At 30.3% G+C, this 21,483-nt stretch overlaps 1 protein-coding gene across 1 annotated transcript in view; it reads right to left on the bottom strand.

Annotated features, from left to right (window-relative positions):
* The window catches only part of LOC139527540 (tricarboxylate transport protein B, mitochondrial-like), a 39,681-nt gene that overhangs the window by 3,780 nt on the left and 14,418 nt on the right, over positions 1-21,483 (bottom strand). Inside the window, exons 4-6 of the mRNA XM_071323046.1 lie at positions 4,330-4,467; positions 1,342-1,562; positions 162-235 (exon numbers count right to left, since the gene is read on the bottom strand). Coding sequence (XP_071179147.1) covers positions 162-235; positions 1,342-1,562; positions 4,330-4,467 — 433 coding nt within the window. The remainder of the gene's footprint in view (positions 1-161; positions 236-1,341; positions 1,563-4,329; positions 4,468-21,483) is intronic.

The following is a 21,483-nucleotide window of genomic DNA, read 5'->3' as shown; positions in this document are numbered from 1 at the left end:
CAAAATCTATATCAACTAATTCATCTAATAAATACACTCCAAAACAAATACTTGTGTTTAATAGCATTTATGGTTTTTTTTACTATGTATGATTCATATAATTATTCAAATATTGTGTGGTATAATATTAGATTGAAAAGTTTCTATATCTTAATACTTACGCTCTTAAACCTTCATTCCTAAATATTTTGACTGCACAATCAAAGGTATTTTTATATTTATGGGCATCCAGACCCTGAAACAAGAAAATGTATGTGTGTATGATTATTCTTAAACTGTTAATATCAACAACAAAAAACATGTGAGTAAACTTGCAAAAAGATCTCATATTTTTAATATTGAAGTACATAAATTTGATTATCTCCCCTTTTAAATAGCAAGTTGAACTATGATAACACTATTTCCTGCACCTGTGCATGCACATCATAAGGTCATGTTCTACTATGATGTAAAGTTATGTCAACTTCTATTAATCATTTATGAGGAGCTGCACTTCTTAGTCAAATGGATAGACATTATAACGGACTAATAGACATCAGGAATTTCCATATACCGTTACCCCAAAAGACTCTTAACAGACCAAAATTATTACAAGTACTTGGTTCAATTAAAAACACTTTTATGACCAAAGACACAATACAGATTTCATTCTCAGACAAACAAACAGCAAGTTTCTCCATCTGTTTTGACTCACTGTTTTGAATACAAATGTCAATTGTCTAAAGATCAAGGGAGATAATTCAACTATAAATAAACACTTTAATTTGCATTTAAAACAATAACAGATGTAAAGATCTACAATCTTATCAACTGAAATTTAGAATTTGAATTTGTTATACTGTAAACCAACTTATTTGCATGGAAAAAATTTTGGCGTTCACTGGCCTTCCTAGTTAACTCCACAGCGATTCATAATTGTAATATTTTAGCATTGATATGAGGGTAAACCATTTTACGTATTCCTGACAATTTATTATTGCATTATTCTCCTACCAGCAAAAGTAGCGAAAAATTGATGTCTAAATGAGTTTTTTTTATACTGGTGGATTTGTTAATCATGATTTATTTTACTATAAAATTGTTTATTATAATTGTGTACTGTAAATTCAGAAATTACTGCAATGTTTTTATTATTGCGAAAAATGTGACAAGGTTATAATCGCAATAATTTAAATTCCCATTTTGAATTTTTGTATATGAATTAAACATGATTTTTCACCAATATTGCAAATACTAAAATTGCATTTTAGTCTAAAATGGCAAAATTGCAATTATAAATAATAAAATTTCTGAAATTAAACAGTAAAATTAAACTTCAAAACAATGTTCTACACAACATACCTGTAATCTAGTTTTTATTACATCTATAGGTGTATTACCAAACACAGAACATGCACCAGCAAAACCACCAAACAATCCAGTCAATAAAAGTGGTACTTTCTTATCTGAATTACCTCCCTTATACATATCTTTTAATGATTCTACCACAAAAAATCTTATTGCTTGATTACTGCCTTGTTTCATTATTGTTGGTGTTAAACCTTGATATGTACCTCGTATACCTATAATAAAATAAAAGCATGCATACTTGTAATTTGAAAGCACTGATGCAAATAAATTGATATATTCATGATATTGTGTATTGAATTCTTCGTGGATTGTGAAAAATATTGCATTTATATTGAAACTTTACATATATCATAGCTTTAACAATTCGGCATACAATACTTAGAACCTTATAAAATGTACTTTATTCAACTTTTAAACTCTTGGTCAAATTTTCCCAAAACTGTTTATGAAAGTAAGAAACCTTGTCTATCATACAATACTATATTTTTAAATTTTTAAATTAAGAGTAAGATTCTACCTTTTTAATTATTTAGAAAATATATCGGCAGCATTTGCATGCTTTCATTAGATACCTTGGGAAAATGTGTTTTCTTTTTGAAAAGTCAATCGACATATTTGCCTTATTCTGAGGTTGCATCAGAATGACAATTGTTTATAGTTCTATTATACTAACAAAATTGGGTAAGCAACCAAAAAAATATAAAAGGGTTTATTCCTTGAATGCCAACATCCTTTGATCTACCGACAATTTACCTGCAAAATTATGTTGGCGTTCAAGGAATAGGTGCAAAAATTATCACAACAAAAGTGCATGCTTATCAAAACAATCATACTAATTAATCTGGTAGCTAAATCTAGTTCATGTTTGTTAATTTGTTAAAATCATATTTTGCTGCTCCTGCTTGAACAAACATGGATTCTCATTTAAAAAATGAAACTTTCAAAAGTGTTGCATCACAAAGTCAATATGTGCATATTGTCATGGACAGGAATTCCAGTTTGCACAAATTCTACAATAGAATCTTTGGGCTCTGAAGTTTTTTTTCAATATTTCTATAGTTGTGTGTGCTGTAATATCCTACCATAAGACTGTTTAAATTTCTTGAAACTTTGTATCTCGTGTTAGATTACTATTTTGTTTATTTTAGTTTGTTCAGGATATATTTTTCTTGGTTATACAATTACACCGTTTTTTTTTTAATTTATTGTAAGTGACTCGTAAAATAACATTGTTTAGTTGTTTGTCATGTTTACAACTGTTACATGTATGATATTGTAATTATTGTATTTATTTATGTTGGCCTGATTTGTGTTGTGTGGCCTGATAGTTGTTTACAGAATAATCTTAGAATTGTGCAGTTTAGAAATCACTGGAACAATCACAGAATGATTGGAACTTTCCATTTGACTTACATAATGATTCCAGAATGATCCTAATAAAAGATGCATTATATAAACTTCTACATTTTACTAGAAACTTCCGTTGTAACTTTCTAGGACGTTCTATTCTAGAGTGTTCTATAATTTTCTGTGACAACTATATATATACAGACAGTAAGGTTAAACTCACACACTTAGACTTAGACATCGATAGACATTAATATTCATAGAATTTGGATTGACACTTTTATTCTACAAACAACATCATTCTGGATTGTGACCGTAGTATTCAGATTGGATTCCGAAAGATATCCGGATACAGATAAAGATAAAAGATTGGACTCATATTTTGACAGTTAAGTTGACAGTAATATTTGTGTAATACTTCTTGTAAACTTTTGTATAATAAATATTGTTAAATTTTATTATTGATTTGTGTCTTTTGTTGGCTACAATTTAAAGGTAATTTCTGGCCGTAGCACAACTCATCTGAATTCTTGTTACCATATTTCATGAATTTTCTTGAAACTTTTGTAGAGTCAGTTTCAGCTTAGAACTTATCAAATTAACTTAATTATTTTTTTTAATTTAATTAATTGTACAGCTGAAATCTTCATATACTTTATATTAACTAATAAAATATTTAAATTGATATGGAACTAAACAAATCTCTTATATTTTTAATTTTGTTTGAAATAATTGTATTAAACTAAAATTTCATTAAAATTCTTAATATTTCTTATGATATTAACATATTCATTCCAAACATATTTTTTTGATAAAAAGTAATAAAAACGTTTTAATTTTCTATTATTTCTTTAAAATTCATAATCATTTTACCCCTAAAATCTACTATTTACTTATGAGAAAGTGATAAAATGTTGCATTTCTATAAAGTTCATTAATTATTTTAAACAGTTAAATACTTATAAAAATACCTATTGTTATTATATAAACGTCTATTGAAATATTTTTGTTGGCATTCGAGGAATAGGTAACATCTAAAATGTTGGCATTCGAGGAAGACACCCATAAAAGATAGCGGTGTCAATGGAGTAATTGTTAACACTGTGTGCAATATTGTGGTTGAAGAAAAAAGAAAATAAAAAACAAATGTGACTATAATTGGGATCAAGTACCCAAATTATTGTATACATACATCACACACATACAACACAACTGACTTAAGGTGGTACCCAATACTTTCACTAAAATTTATTTGGGTCGTTTAATTTTCAACAAATTTTGTCAAAGTATTTACTTTGACCCTTTAACGAAAATATAAAAATTTCAAAAATTTTGAACCAACCGTTTTGTCAGAAAAATTACACTGGTTATATAGCAGTTTGACAAACACCAATTCTGATCATTGAGAGCTTAATATTCCTTTTACAATACAACGTAATTAAAACGTTTAGCTGACTTTACAGAGTTATCTCCTTGTAGTGTTAGGAACCACCTTAAAAAATCAAACAATTATACAAATTGATGTACAGTAATACTCTTAGAATTTGAAAGATTTAAATAGTGTTTTATAATATACTAATGACAATATATGGTTTACAATAATGATCAAAAACCTAATCATAACAAACTTACCTTGAGTTTTTATTATTTCTCGTACACCATGAAAAAATCCTTTGAATTTAGGGTTTTTTGAAGTTTGATCGTTTATAAATTTGACTTTTAATGTTTCCATAGGTGTAACTGCAAATATAGCTTCACTAACTCCAGCCCCTGTAAATGAAGAAAGAATAAATGCATTTTTTCTTTTTAATAAATTCATTAAGAAAAATCAACTCTCAATGAATGCTGTTCTTATTTATCAGTTCTTATTCAATGTGAACATTCAGAACAATGAACCATCCCATTAATTTATGTAGACCTATTTCTCAGACCATCTGATTTGGACATATATTTTGAAATCAATTTCTTTAATGTAGCAAATGATCTATAGATGTTGATTAAGAATAGAAGGAGATGTTAGGCATCTAGTCAATGGTATAGTAAGCTAACAAAACAATTTCACCAAGAAATCAACAGGTAATAACAGTATACACAAGGGGCCAAAAAATCACTGTAAGGAGTGAAATATCTGAGTGAATGCTGGTGATTGTTGGTGACTCACGCTCAACAATCTCTCTGAATATCAATGTAAAATTCTAAGGTAATACATGGCAGTCATAAATCAGTGTTGCCACTCTAAATCACCAACAATCATACTGTTTCACAGTGAATTACTCAACACTAGCTAAGGTAATTGTTAACTGTGTCTCCTTGTTCGTACTGTACCTTGTCCTCAATTTTGGACAATTGTCCATTTCATATTAGAAGTTGGCATCATTTTTTTATACTAATATTTGCTTTTACAAAGCTTGATGACATATCCTTCTACCAGCAAAGTGTAAACCAATTTATTATTTTTTATGCCACACTTTGCTACCAAGTTGTCACTTAACTTAAATTTATTTCCTTGTTTTCAAAATTCCAATAGGGAACATACTTTAAATAATTGTATCAATAAACTTTAAATAAATTTTGAGACGTTTGGGCCATTGGCCTTCTTCAGTTCTTTATTTTTCCACAGAACTACATGGCTGACATTACATTTGTATTTCCTTTCTCAATCATTGAAAATCAATAAGATAACTAAAATTGATCAAAGCAAAGAAACAAAATATTATCTGACAACATCTCTAAAAGAAATACCAGCACGTTTATAGTAAAAAAATTCCCGTATATTCATTTTACTCACAAAAGTCATACAAATATATTGCTCAAATAACTAGTTGGTTTACATGTTAAAATTTATAAATCCCTGGCATAACCAATAAACATGGTCAAATGGATTCTATCTGTTTGAATATTGTGATAAGGGAGACAACTCTAATTGATTTATTTGAAATTCTGAACACAAATGGTTATCAGATTATAGGGTTGTGATATATTTGTGACATGAATTTCTTTTTAAAGAGAGTACTGAATTATTGAAAATAACATAGAAAATTCCATACAATTGAATCTAAAAATTTTAGAACAAGGACACAATTATTTTGCTTTTTTTTTTCATTAGCATGGAAACCTTTTTTTTTTTTTACCATATCAAAATTTTGGTTCTTTCAAATAAATGAATTAATTTCTTTGCTGGCATTTAAATTAATAGCAACATTTTATGCATATTTCATGGAATGTGCCAATTTATTAACAAATATTTTATTGTCATATAAACTTTACAGTTTGTGATCAACATATATTAATACAATAAACACAATAAACATATATACATACATATTAAACATACAAAATATCAACAAATTTTATCACATTTTTTATCAATAAGATAACTAAAATTGATTTTCCCATTAGAATATATATGGAAAGAAAGAAAATATCATTTGATAATGTCTTCCTCCACTTTTCAAGCATAATTTTCTACCATCTCTTTCCTAGTTCAGTTTCTTGATTTTATTTCAAAATAAGCCAAATAAACATCAAATGAAAATCAAAGCCTTAAAGGCTGTAAAAGCAATTGCTGTCATGTTAATGTTTGGGGACTTTTATTTTTCATCCACATATATACAAGAATTAAACCTGACATGAGTGTTGTCTAGTTAGAAGTAAGAAGGTTTTAACTTTATATAAATAAAAGACTTTAGCAGAAAGTCATTTTTAATATATTTTATATTTCACAAGGAGACACCACGTTTACCAGGCTAAGGTTGGGGTCAAATATACATGTGCTGAAACATATAACTCAAAAAGAAATCATCATGGATTATCCCCTGATAGTGTTTGTAACTGGGCAATAATTTCCTTTATTGATTTAATTTTAACAATTTTCATTATTAATTTATATTTAACCATTAACACAAATGATTAAGTTAAAACATTTCAACTTTCCAGACACAAATGTTAAAAAACGGGAAAGAAATAAAATATCTTACAAGACATAAACATGTAAAGAATAAATGTATATTTCAGCTTAATAAAAATATTTTCATAATGTTACTTTGTCATCATTTTTAAAACTAAGTTCCAAACATTATTGCTCAGTTGATATGTGTCCTTCTGATGCGGTACGAGCACAGGCACTTGTTTCTATCCATAGGAAGGTCGATTATCCATATAAATAGTTTTATATGGATAGTCGACCTTCCTATGGATAGAAACAAGTGCATGTGGGTACGAGATAACTACAATTCTCATGCAATCCCGTAAAGGGGGGTCATCACAGACAAACATGACATTAAATCGTTATCACTAAACTAGTATATATATTGTATAGGGCCAGCTGAAGGACGCCTCCGGGTGCGGGAATTTTTCGCTGCATTGAAGACCTGTTGGTGACATTAATTCTGCTGTTGTATGTTTTTCTATGGTCGGGTTGTTTTCTCTTTGACACATTCCCCATTTCCATTCTCAATTTTATTATACGAACAAGAACAAACAGCTCTACGTTGCTTTGATATTTATCAATTTTCAGGAAACATTGCGAAAAATGATCTTCAATATTTCGAAAACATGTGAAATAAAATTGCTAACACGGTGGACCGTCGAGTGTCAACAAACGTAGTAGACTTGTTCACTGAAAAGACGAGGATAATGGTTTCATCTGACATTTGTTATGCAAACCCAGTTTTGATCATGATATTTAAAAAGACGTACTTTTTTCAATCTATGTATTAATAAACTAGAAAATTCCAAATTGTAAATATCTCTTCATCTGGACCGACTTGGCATCTACTCACTAGTTCTCCGTTAAAGCGCCCAACGTCGGAGTAAAAAATGATAAAATATAAATTGCAGCAAAACTTGTTTATAAAGAACATAGAACATCTTCATAGTGTATTCTATCCACCCTATAAATTTTAGCATGTAATGTGCTACCGTTAATTTGTAATGATCGAGACAGTTTAGATGAAAAAACAATAAAAAAAACATTTAACGTCATTTTATTTCCTTTGACGTCGTGATTTTCAATGACAAAATGCTAAAAAAAAATTTATTGATTCACGTAAACTTTTATTTCTTTTTTCTTGTTAGCTGAAATTTAAGTATGATATTCAGTCATGTCTGCATTATTATTATATATATAAGGTTTTTTTTTATCTCCTTAACACAAATTAAGGTGATAAATCTTCAAAAAGTTTTTTCTGTGCGAACTTGTACGATAAACAATCGACTCAGCATATCAGTCTTGTACAAAGCAAGATAAATAATAAAATCGTATAAACATGCTTTCAACACGAATATGCATATAATTTGCCACTGAATCCTCCTCCTTTTCGTCATCATCCTATTTACCATTCTGTGTTACCATGAATTATAATTGATGTGGTCATATTGATATCGAAAACATATATATAAATCAACTGTTTTAATTTCAAAATGCACAAGTAAGGCGTATAACGCATGAATTTCTTGCTTTGAACTGTTTTTAAAAATGTCTTCGAAGCCGAAGCACAACCCTTGCATGATCTTGTATCTTTGATAAACGTTACTTCCTTTGATATTCCTTAATACCTTTTTGTTCTATGTATTGTAAATTTGAAAAAATAGGAGAGACAAGAAGTGTCTATTAATTCTAATAATAAAGATAGTCGGCAAGATAAATTCGTGACACAGTGTTTAGTGACCTAATACGATATATACAGGGTCAGTAAATTCCATATGAGGTTCTATTTTCGCTCAAATCCCTTATGGAATTTACTGACCCCGTATTTATTGTGATAATATCTGACTAGAATTAAAACGAATCACTTATTTGAAAAGGTTTACACTTTGTATATTAATACAATTTTAGAGGAGATATGCTTTTTTGATTGATGTTTTCTGAACGTACAGTGACAAATATTTCATGCAGATTTATGACCGGGAGAAGAATATTCAAAAAATAAATAAGATGTTACATGCGTTGTCGTTGATAAAGAATTTAAAAAGGTTCAATAAAAATATATATATAAAAAAACAATGATGAGAGAGACACGACAAAAAAAATTATCCAGCAAAATATAAAATATTAAATCATTATTCATATATATTTTATTCATCCTCTTTGGTGGTTAGTTGTAGCCTATTAATCTCGCAACTTTGATTTGTAGACAACCAGTAACGACCACAGTTTCTTTTTGTAGATCCTCTTATACTAATAGAACTGTGCATTGTATTCCGTTTGTATATCATATACTTTTTTTTAGTTATTTGAAATAATTTAAGATATAGGAGGTGGTTTATAGATTAAAAAATAATTTTGAAACTTAAGAATATGGTGAATTGAAAATAACAGAAATAAATGATTTAAAGATTAATGAAACTTTACGTTTTCTGCATATTAAATTCATTATTGACAATATTCTAGTAGATCATTTCGAAAGAAACGTTGATCTTTCAAATTGGTTGTAAACGCTACTGGTCAAATGAAATAAGCGATGCAAATTTTATACATTCATATAAGCATCATTGTTTTTCGCCAAAATCACGATCTTGCATGAGTTAACTTTCATTTCGTTTCCTATTGTAGACAAATTTGACCTTACATCCTTCACGTGCATTGCGTCAGCAATTATTTAATTTTATTCACCTGGAAAAAAAAAAATAGTTCGTGACAGATGTCAGACCACGATAATCCGATAAGCAACAAAAAGATCTGCAATAGTGGCCGAAAAAAAAACAAGTTATAAATTCCATGCGTCCGAAGCGAGCACTATTTTTGATTTATCTTCATCATTTACGCCCAGCGACAAGTATTTGAAATCCAAAGATATGAAAGAATAGAAAGAGTTGATGAGCTATATGACGAAAATGACACACAAAAAATATTCAAATCAGTCGAATGTAACATTGATTGATAGAGTATAAAACCATAGGTATCTTTCTAATTCCAAAATATATAAATTGACCATTGATTGGAATTGTAGGGATTTACAGAACCAAAACATTGTCATAATTCGTACGTCTTAAATTTTCATACTGATGCTCGAGGACGGAAGACATTGTCTTCAATATTTTAGGGTATAACATTTTTTTAGTACCAACACATATTAAATATATTTCATAATATTCACCAAATTGATTGATAAGCAATGTTTCTTTCTATATTTTGTTGGACAGATGAGTAATCAATGATAAAATCGTTTTGGTGATCAAATTTTTATTTTATCCGATTTCAGATTTCTCTTAATGTCGGTTAGCTACCGGTACTGTCACTGTGTTCAGCTCCTCATTACCAGTACCTCGAATCAAAAGGAAAATATGATAAAATATACCTCATATCATCTTTACTTTTGTTTATGATCCCAGCTATCCAACTTATTTCGAAGAATTTGTTTTATTAGTTTTATACTTATTTCAAACGTGGTATCATTTATGCAGTACAGTGGCAGAATAAAAAAGAGGGGCTATACGGAGAAGTGTCGTCATACTTATGTTGTTGATACAGACAAGACAATATATCTTGTCAAAATTTTATATACGGAATTTTTGAAATGCAGGAACTGAACCCAAGAATTTTACAGAGAAGGGCATATATTTCTAACTGAATAGAGAAAAATGGCCAAAAGAAATACAGAATGCAGAAATGTAGATCTCCTCCCCTAATACAGACCGTAATATATATATAGCATTGTGACGGATAGTTTTGTTTAATCTATATCTTACTCCTTTTAATTCCGAAAAGAATGTTGTACAAGGTGTTGTTAATTAATGTAACGGAATTTATATCGGGCCCTTTCTATCGACGTCATAATTTTGATGAAAGCTAAAAGCTTCTCTGCTTGTGCAACACGAAAAAAGAAAGAGCAATTTTTATGACTTCTTGCAATTGCATACTTGTTAAATCGTATTGAATTCGGTATCAAATTTATATTAATCATAAAGCTTCATATCTTGAATATTGAAAACAGGTATAACTTATTTACATGCATTACGATTGATATAAAAACAGCCCGTTCGTTTTGTTTTTTTCTTCATCTAGATTTGAGAAAGAAGCAACTTTGTTACACTCAAACAATTATGGACCAAACAATTGATTTATAAAAATGTTACATGTTGTCTTCTTATGTCGTCTGAATTACAATATATTATTGATCTGTAAGTGATTATCCGCTATCCATTATAACTATCTAATACATACATGTCAAGTGACATGATATTCGCGTGTAATACACGCTTTTTCAACGGTTTACACGCGAGGATTTTGTCACATGGCGTGTACACGCTTTTCGACACTTTACACGCAATTACACGCATTTTCGTTCTTTTCACTTTGTGGTCGTTAGTGATATCGCTATTCTCGGGTTTTTTCCTTATTCGGCGATAAATACCGAAAATTTCGAAGTAATTATTTGGCTGACATATTGTTTATTTTTCTATATGAACCAACAGTAAAAGGTAAGTAGTTTGTGATTAGTTTTAACGATTTTGTTACTTTCTTTCAAATTCACTTTATAGGGAAAATATGCACAGAAAGAGGTCGCTTTTAGGCCTGTACCGTCGTCTAAAGCGCCAATTGTTAATTCAAAACGATGTGTACGTACCAAGATAATCAGTGTTTATAAATTATATTTTGGAGTTCAGTTTTAATTATCGAGTGACAAGTAACGTATTGTGCATTCTTTGTTGCAATGATCAAAAATAATACATGTGAGAGGAGAAATACAATGTAGCTATTTGAATAACCATTTAACATGTTTATTTAATCGAAATCAAATTTATAAAACATTTTTTCTTTTTAATTTCAGTTTCAAATATAGCCAACAGATTCTACAGATGGAAATAACACAGAACTGTTGGATCAGCTCTCATATACCAGCTATCTTCTGATGAACTAACCAGTTTTGACCAGGCAATAGCAATGGCAGAGATAATGGATGACATTTTACAATGCAAAAAAAACAACATAATGACATTCTGTCAAATATCAATTCCTACTGTGGGAGAGCATTTTCAATTATAAAGAAATATTGACACTGAATTCTGATCAGAACTTGACTATGTTACATTTATATTGTACATTGTTGTATGCTGTTATCAAATAAATGTAACTAAACTTGAAACTGGCAGTTGTTTTGAATATGTGCCTAGTGGTGGTGCTTTAAAAACAACATAACAGACCACTGTCTAATACAATAAAAGTTCACAGTAGTATATATATTGTTTTTTGTATATTAACAAATTTGTATGTGAAATTATGAACATTACCACATTCTTATAAAAAAGTCCGCATCTATGTCACGCGTTTTCACACGCTTTTTGACATGTCATGTCATGTCATGACATGATTTTCCATTGTCAGAGGTTGACATGTATGATCTAATATGTTTATTTGGCACGCCATACTCGATAAAAGTGCGGACGTGATAGAAAGCACTCTTTACCAAAATGTCAACGGAGATTACATTCCACGGAGGTTACATTTCGACGATTTCGTCATTTATGAACCATAATATGTATATCCAAAGATCGGAGTTAAACTAAAATTTAATGTTGACATCCATATCGATCTGTTGAATGTGAAATTTCTTTTCATAATTGATGTTTTTTTAAGAATTGGCCATTCCACGGAGATTACACGCTTAACAAATCTCTGCAGTTTTCAACTTTGCTTCGTTTTTCAGACTGATGTAACTTGGAATAAATGACCATTGTTATAAACAACATTATTTATGGTAACCTTATGATCAAATTTAACTCATATTACACTCTATACTGTACTAAATATTTTGTCCTGCTTGGTCTTTTATGGTATCAGGTCCGTTCGCGCCCAATATAGTTTCGCACCCTACACGTTCGCACCTCACATTTTCGCCCCCCACGTCCGTTCGCACCCTACATGTTCGCGCCCAATTTTTAATAAAATTTAAGTTAAATTGTTAGAAAATATTCATATGGATATAACAAATAATTGTATTCTATTTGAATAAAATTTGAGAATTTATTGAATAGATTTTTTTTATCAATTTGATGATTAACTATTAAATGTTGATTATGTATGATTATTGCTAATTGGTATTTATAAACAGCCTAATTTGGTGTGATTGTTTACTGTTGTTTATAAATCATGATTGTTGTTTTAAATTGCTTTGATGTAAATACTAATAAAATAAATATTAATTATAGCAACAATCTTCACGCTGAGTGGCAGCCCAGGCTTGTAAAATTGCTCTCGGACCTGTAAAAATCATATCTACAGGCCAACAGAGTCTAACTAAAAATTTTCAAAATTGAGCTCTGGGCCTGTAGATTTAAAAGTTCATCGTGAAGACTGTAGCAATACACTTACCATGCCTACCATTTGTTCAACATGTTGTCAGATTTGCACGAAATTAACTAGAAACAGTGAAAAACAAATTATTTCAATACACTAACCAAAACACGATTAAGAATTATTCAACACACAAATGAAATAGTTGTTGCCAGAATAACATAATGCGACTTAAAACAAGGACTTTTTTTTTATAAACTTGTCATGACACAAAAAAACTTGTCAGAATCTCGAATTATTTAGAAACATGGCATATATATTTATACCAATACACCTCCAAAAAATCGGTAAAATTAGGTGCGAACGTGTGGGGTGCGAACGAACTTTTCCGCAAAATTTAGGTGCGAACATGTGGGGTGCGAAAGTGAATGGGGGCGAATGTGGAAGGGTGCGAACGTGATTGGGCGCGAACAGACCCGGATTCTTCTTTTATCCAGGGTGAGACTTTTTACCCCAATATACCCCAACATACCCCAATATACCCCAATATACCTCAAAAAACAGTTTCAACATTATATTATTGAATAATAATATCATATAAGGCAATTCTATGTTATTTTAACACCAATAATACTTTATTTTATAAATATATTTAATTTTAAATCACTTTTTTCATTGAAACTTGTTCCGTTCTTGTCAGCCGCTTACGATCACAAAATGACTTTTTACCCCAATATACCCCAATATCTTCCAATAAAACGTTTCAGTGCAATATTCATGTTGTTGAATGATATTTTACCCATATTTATTTAAAAAAACAAATCTATTCACATTTGTGTGTATTAAGAAGCTTTTAAAACTCCAGTAAAACTCGAACACTGATAATGGTAACACTAAAGACCAGAACGGACCTTAATATAGGGCAATTTTTAAATTGCTATTTCTTTTTCACTCAGGACTCCAAATTTAAGTTTTATTCAATAACATTTGTATATTTTTAATTAAATTTGAAATGTTTATCAAACATCTATTAATGAAATTTTTTACTTATGTTTTGCCATATTTTTTCAATTTTGATTTTTTTTCTCATATTTTTGAAATTAATGTCTCAAATAAAATTTGAAAATGTTCTTCTACATGAAATAAGATTTTAAATTTTCATTGAACAAATTATGTTTAATAATCACATGTTTAAAATTACGTAAACTTGGACGGACCAGAAATTACAAAGTTGGTAATATTTATTAAATTCCATTCATCTAGACGAAAAAATATTTTTTTCTGATGCCACAACCCAGACCTGAATGGGGAGATTAAAAGACTGGAATGGACATTAGTCTTACGGTGGGATTCATTTAAACTTGAGAACTATTTATTCAATGGATTTCTTCCTTATTTTAAAGTCGAGGCTAGTCATTTAATCAAAATCAACCAAGTTTTAATTGATTGATTGTTGGTTGCTTAACGTCCAGTGGCAAATATTTCATGCATATTCAGGACGAGAACAAGTTAACAATAAATACTATAGGTATGTCTTGAAATAATAGAGGCCATCTGAGATGATGGTCGGGGAAATTTGGACTGCCACTGCGGGAAAATGAGGGTATATTGGATAGGGACAGAAATTTTCCCTTGCAACAGGCCACCTACGGACCCCTCAAAGAGTTGTTGCAAGGATTCGTAAGGGCATACGATACAGTTACAGGGGAGGTAATGACGTTGCTATCGTAAAATGTTATTTTCGCGACGTCAAACTATGACATATCGGGAAAAGATGCATTTTTCAACTGATTTTTATCATTCAAACTGATTTAATTTGAAAAAGAGGGCATGGACCCCTATTTTTTAAAACGGCAATTTGTTTCATTTTGCAAGGAGATTATGTGACTCAAATTTTATAAAACTGTAAATAGAGGATTTTTTTTTAATTTTGATAAACATGCAGCAAAAAATGACGTTTGTTCCTCTATTCATGATTATTTGATAAATATGAGTTATTTCTGAATAAAAATTGCATAATTTTTAATGATACTTATAAAATACTGGAATTACCGATTATCTAACAAAAAACATTTGTGTTTATCTTTTAAAACAAAAAAGTTATGTCTTTCTTTCGAAAAAGAAAAAAACGGACACAAATCTGAATTTTGAGCAAATATACAAAATTTCTACCTCATTTTACTCAAAAAGTAGCACATGAAGGTATATTTTTTATTACATATTTGATTCAATCAGGTAAAAATTATTCTATATGCAAATTTTCATCAACTTGTAAATACAGGTTCAAAACTGTATCGTATGCCCTTAAGCGTTTTACTGCCGGTCGAAAGAAGACCAAGTGACCATATTTCTATTCCCCAGTCACCCCTGGGAGATCCAAGTTTTAAAGAATTATATTTTTGTGATATATATATAATATATATATATATATATAAAAAATTGACTTAAATGATAACATTAAAAGACATCAAATCAAGAAATTCCGTATATTTTTTTTATTTATTTATCTTTATAATTTATTGCTTATTCCAGACCGACTGTGCAAGGGTTGTAAAGTCAGCCAAGGTAGTAAAAACTTCCATTTGTTGTCTAATTCCAGCCTTTAGGATTGAAAACGAGAAAAAGAAACATATTTTTAGATGGGAGGTATATCTAAAAAAAAAAAAGCCAGAATGTTCCCGAATTGTATAATTAATTCTGCAGATAACATATTTTTTAATATTTAAGGAATGACTGTAAAAAATTTTCTGTCTATAAATAAATAACATAAAATATGTTAGTTCCGACGAATAGGCAGAAAATTTCTTATAAGTTAATTCTTAATTTCATTTTAACCGGAGTAAATTTGGGACAACAATATACTAGTATGATAGTCCCAGAGTAAATCACGAAAAAACGTTGATTACGTCTCGTCACATTACAAAATTATGTCTATGAGCTGATAAACAAAACGACGTCAGCCAATCAGAAGACGCGCTACATCCAAAATTAAATTATTTATTTGAAGAAGAAGAAAAAAGTATTTCTAGCCAACACTCTTCGTCTTCAATATAGTAGTTAAAAAATCAATAAAGAGTATTTAATATTTGTGTGTTAGTAGGTGCCGACTGCCTATTTACAATAAAAGACCAAAGATAAAATGCATGCTGTACAGTTGGTGCAGGATAAAAAAAAATCCATCATCTATGTTATAATACTTGTATTATATGTATCTGATAATATCAATGTCTTGAACATGTTGAAAGCTTCCATGTTAGTTGGAGCTTTCAGTGTCGATTTCGGTAATTTATTCCAGGCTATTACTGTTCTTGGAAGTGATCGGGGAAAAGGAAAAGGCCTAAATGTTTCTAAAAATGTACAGGTAGATTTATTGAAACTTGTAAAATTCTTATATTTTCAATAGTTCTTCTTCAAATTTGGATTATATTAAAGAAAGAGACTGTCGTTTTTATAAAATGAAAAGATCTGAATGGATCTATAAATTAAAAAAAAATAAATGCATACAAATTAGAAGCTGTGGTATGATTGTCATGATGAGACAACTTTTCACCAGAGACCAAATATTGTATAGAAGCTGGGACTATTTCAATAATGTAAGTGTAGAAATTATCAATTATGATTGTCACCGTACAGCAAGCAAAACCATTCCGTATGTACCAAGCTATAAAAGGCCCTGGTATGTAGCTGGGAAGTATTTTTTTTTTAATTTGTGCAATGGTATACATTTTTTGGCGCCAATGATACTATGTACCGGTATTCTGAAATATAATGGCGGCAACGAGTTGGAGCACATAAAAAGGATGTGTTTTTGTGTTAAAATGACGATCAGGTGTGGTGAAAACACACAACGTGAATCACATTATGTTTTCTTTTACAATCTAAGTAGAAACACCTACAAAAAAAGTATCTTTCTCTGTGCACTTTCGAGTTCATCCGTCACCGGAAAAAACTCGTCAATTATACGCGCCTTTATCATCGTCATTTGTGCGTTTGGGGGCGTCGTCACTTCCTTCCAATGTTGAGCGAGTGGTTGGAAAACTATAATTCTATATTGTACGAATTATTCGGCAAATTGAATTCTCAAAATTGACAATCAACACTGCTGTCATTAGGGAAATGTCAGTAAGTACCTACAGAGCAACCATTATTTCTAGTTTATCCTGCACAAAGACGATCACTAAGACGCTTGATGAACGTAAATAGTGCAGGGATACAGGCGAGCCCCTCTATCTGGTAAATGACGTCATAAAGGCGTGTATAATTGACGAGTTTTTGCCGGTGACGGATGAACTCGAAAGTGGGATCTGTGCTATTGAATGAACAACGCTACAGTCCGATGCTGAGGTACGCTAAAGTGCATTTTTCCGCGAATGTGTGTTTGTAATGCAAGTGTGGACGTTTGCATTATGACGCTACAAAAAAAATGGACATGCCTGTAAAAGAAAAGAGATATAAAGAATTCAAAACATTTTAGTCAGTGCAAGAAGAGTTTGTATGCGGAGAAGTTTATTCCCTCAAAATCATCCATAGTAACAAAAATGCAAACCTTTGATCTTGCTGTGTCGGCAGGAAAAAACGTATTTCTGTCAGTATACTGGATAAAAGGACTTCTTGTAATAAAAAAGGCAGGCATTAACAAAACTAAGAATTGGGGACCATCAACTTTCAATTAAAACAGGGAGGCACAAAAACATCCCAGCTCATGAGCGTATTTGTAAACTTTGTGAGGAGGAGGTGGAAAATGAGATCCACTTTCTCCTACGATACAAAAAATTAGAAACATATACAGAATAACATTTAGTAAATAACTTTGTATTTCTTATCCTAATCTAAAGAAATATAACAATAAAAATATGTTTATATGGGCAATGGGTGTTGAGAATCTAGAAGTTCTAAAACACCTATGCAATTTAATAATCAGTCTCTGGACTGAGAGGGATAATTTGATAAAAAATCTAAATGATGCCAATTTGCTGAAACAGTGAATCATTCATAGACCAAAGGAGTATGGCCACGAAGTGCCAATATTGGCCCTGTGAGGTGACAAAAAATAAAAGTGAAATAAGGTGGATCCTTTATTGCTAAAACATATCTATGTATATTGTTATTTTTTCTTATAGTATAAAATCATATTTTTGTGACGTCATTAATGTGACGTAACATACCCGGAATCGAACCGAAACGCTCAAAATGTCCAAATTCTTGAAGAATTTCACACTTCCTGGTTGAAATTCGCATTGGCCACAGGCCTCGACCAAAGTAATTTCACTCTTATTTTAATTGTTTGACATTTTGACTCAGTTTGCAACAATATTTATTGTGGTCGAGGCCTGTGGCCACATCGGAAATCTACATTTTGCTAACAAGCAAATCCTGATTCAACGCAACTATTTCCTAGGTATGACGAATAAAACTGCACAAAGAACTTGTACAATATAAACGTCGTACATAGAAATAAATTCTGTGATTATATTTATTACAAACAAAAAAGAAGAAATTGGAAAAACAAGTCTTTGTTTTTGCTTCGTAAACCGCCGACACGGCGAGGGTTTGAAACACAAAGTTTGGTCGGGTTGTTATCTCATTAACAAATTCCCCATTTCCATTCTGAATGTTATAAACATGAGCCAACATTAGAATTTAATGCACATATCCTTTTTATAGATACACATATTAGTTTTGTTTTAATATAAAGAGTAGACGAAATCGTCGGAAGATAACCTCCATGGAAAGTAATCTCATGTTGACGCTTTGATAAAGTGCTTTCTTTCACGTCCGCATTTTCTATCGAGTATGGCATGCCAAGTTAATATTTTTTTTTAAATAATTACTTCGGATGGTGAAAACAAATTACAGCCTATGAACAATAATATACATTGAAAATCGTAGGACAAAAGACGTAAGAAATCATGTGAGAATTGTTATATCATATAGCACAGTGGTTGAATAAGCTTTTCAATATTTTTTCATAAAAATAGAAATTAACAACGAAGCCTTGAGTGAAGGGCATGGTATATACTATCCGTGACATTCAACCAGAACAAATATTTGTTTGCATTGAAAACTGAAATAAATATTAAACAAAACTATGATATAGCTTGGGTAACTTCAAATTATATCTGATACTCACGCATCGCGGGATAGCATGTATAATTGGTCAGAATGCTTACTAAGAGAAATTGTTTATTTGGTCCCTTTTTGGTGGTCTCTTTTAAATTTCGGTGAGACTTGTACAAGAGACCAACACAAATGTCTGCTTAATATGAATATCTTATCTATGAGATATTTTTATATTTCCGGTTTTTGTTGAGGCCCGATCTTCATGTTGAATCTGTAGTTACCTGTTTTTACTTATATTGCGATATTTTTGTTTTTCCTTTTGTCGCTTCTATATTTTCATGGTTTTGTATGATTTTATTAGTCTAATGATTCTTTATTACGCCCTTCCCTTTCTCTTATTACCAATGACAACACATGCAATTTCTTGTTTCCTGAGGTGAAATAAATTATAGTAATTGCTCACCGTCATAAATATGCATGAAGTATTTGCCACTAGACGTTCTCCAAACAACTATCAATCATATCTCAGCTAAAGCTAAAAGTACTAGTATAATGAATTTAAACATAATTGAATACGTAATTCACTTTTTGGGTTAGAAGAAAATAAAGGAATATCAGAGGCGGATATAGAGGGGGTGGGGCTGTCGCCCCCCTTTTCTTGGAAAAAATGGTTGTTTACTGTGAATTCAGAAATTATTGATATTATGTGATTTTAGACTAAAATGCGATTTAAATTTTTGCGATATTGAGAAAAATCCTGTTTTACTTCATATAAGAATAAATCAAAATGCGAGTGTAAATTATTGCGATTATAACTCTGTCGCGTTTTTCGCAATAATAAAAACATTGCAATAATTTCTGAATTGCACGTATATAGGAAATCACTTGTCCGTTTTTCTTTGATATGCCGAAAATCAACCGTTTGACACGTGCCAAATAACATAACAACTGATTGTTTTAATTGTTTTAATACTGTCGAAGATGAATATCATGTTATTTTACACTGTCCTGTTTATTAATAGTTTTACAGATTATCAGAAAATGGTATTTTTATTTTCGAATCAAGATATTATAAGATTATGTGCCAAAACCTGTACTTGTATTCTTAAACGACGCCGAGAAGTTTTATATTGTAAATAATAATTAAATACTTTTGTTGTATAATTTTATCATTCATGTTAATATTTATTATGTACATATACATATTCTTTTAAGTGATTTTCGTCTCTCATAAATGGGTCATTTTAAAAAAATGTCGAATTTTGAAATTGAAAAATTTATTAAAAGTTACTTATCCAAACAACCCTCTATATAGGCAAATAAAAAAAAATCTAGTACTGTAAGAACAACATATTAAAAGATGCGATACAAGAATATCTTGAAACATTTTTTGATCGGTGGTACAATATTTTGTCGATCCTGTTACCATTTTCAAAAGAAATTTTGGGTTATTAAGAAAAGGTTTAGATAAAATGTTAAGATTGTTTTACGTAGCCAATTAGATGGTTTTCAAGATAATAAACTTCTATATATATTCATTATGTGAAATAATAGATTATTTTCCAATTTTCTAGGTTGTACTGAAAAATGCCTCTAAAAATTGGTTCTGAAAATAAAATAGGAAATTGATATAAATCTTAATATTAAGAAATGTGACTGTTATAAAATGTTATTATATCAGTGAAAGGTATTGGACGCCATTATAAAAGATGAGCATGCAGGTAGTATATACATTGTACATGTTGATCTGTAATACCCGGAAATGTCAAGACGGTATAGCACTACCTATATAACTATGTAGAATGGTATGTAGGACAGAAAGTCGCAGGACAAAAAGTCACAATTCATTTTTTCTGATTATTTCCTTTGAATAAAAACGCTTATTTCTACAAAAAGATTTTTGTATTTTTCTTGAACTATTGTATATGATCCAGACCGTATGAGTATTTAGACTGTACGTGTATACAACAAATTTTTGAAACAATTTTTGAATTACTATTTTGAAAGAACACTCACCAAACCAAAACGAACGTATGGTAAGATATAACCATAAAGGCATTTAGTTTTCGTCAGACACAAGATAAATAATCACTCCCAAAAACGTATATATGCATGCAGTTTCAAATATCAAGAACAAAAAAAAGAATTAGCGGTCGATGCATGTCTATAGGTCACTGTTAACTGGTTAAGTCCGTTTACTAAATGTTTAGAGTCAGACATGTCACTTGTACATTCTCGGAAGCCTTCGTGTACCCCATTCGACGATGTGAAATCTTCTCTGATAGTTCTCTGACAACATAAGCTTATATGGTAATTCTGTTTATCTGTATACAAGTGGTTGGCCTCGTCTGTCCCAACAATCAAATTAACGAAACGCTCTGCTTTGTCGGGTAAAACTGAGGACCTCTGGAACTCATCCTCAATGGCACTTATACGTCAGGAAACTTACATCTATGATGAGTTTATTTACAAGTATACAAGTAAAGATTGTT

The sequence above is a fragment of the Mytilus edulis genome, chromosome 6 (genome assembly GCF_963676685.1).
Source record: "Mytilus edulis chromosome 6, xbMytEdul2.2, whole genome shotgun sequence".
In the NCBI taxonomy this organism is placed as follows: Eukaryota; Metazoa; Mollusca; class Bivalvia; order Mytilida; family Mytilidae; genus Mytilus; species Mytilus edulis.
This window is presented reverse-complemented; position numbering and strand designations above follow the sequence as displayed.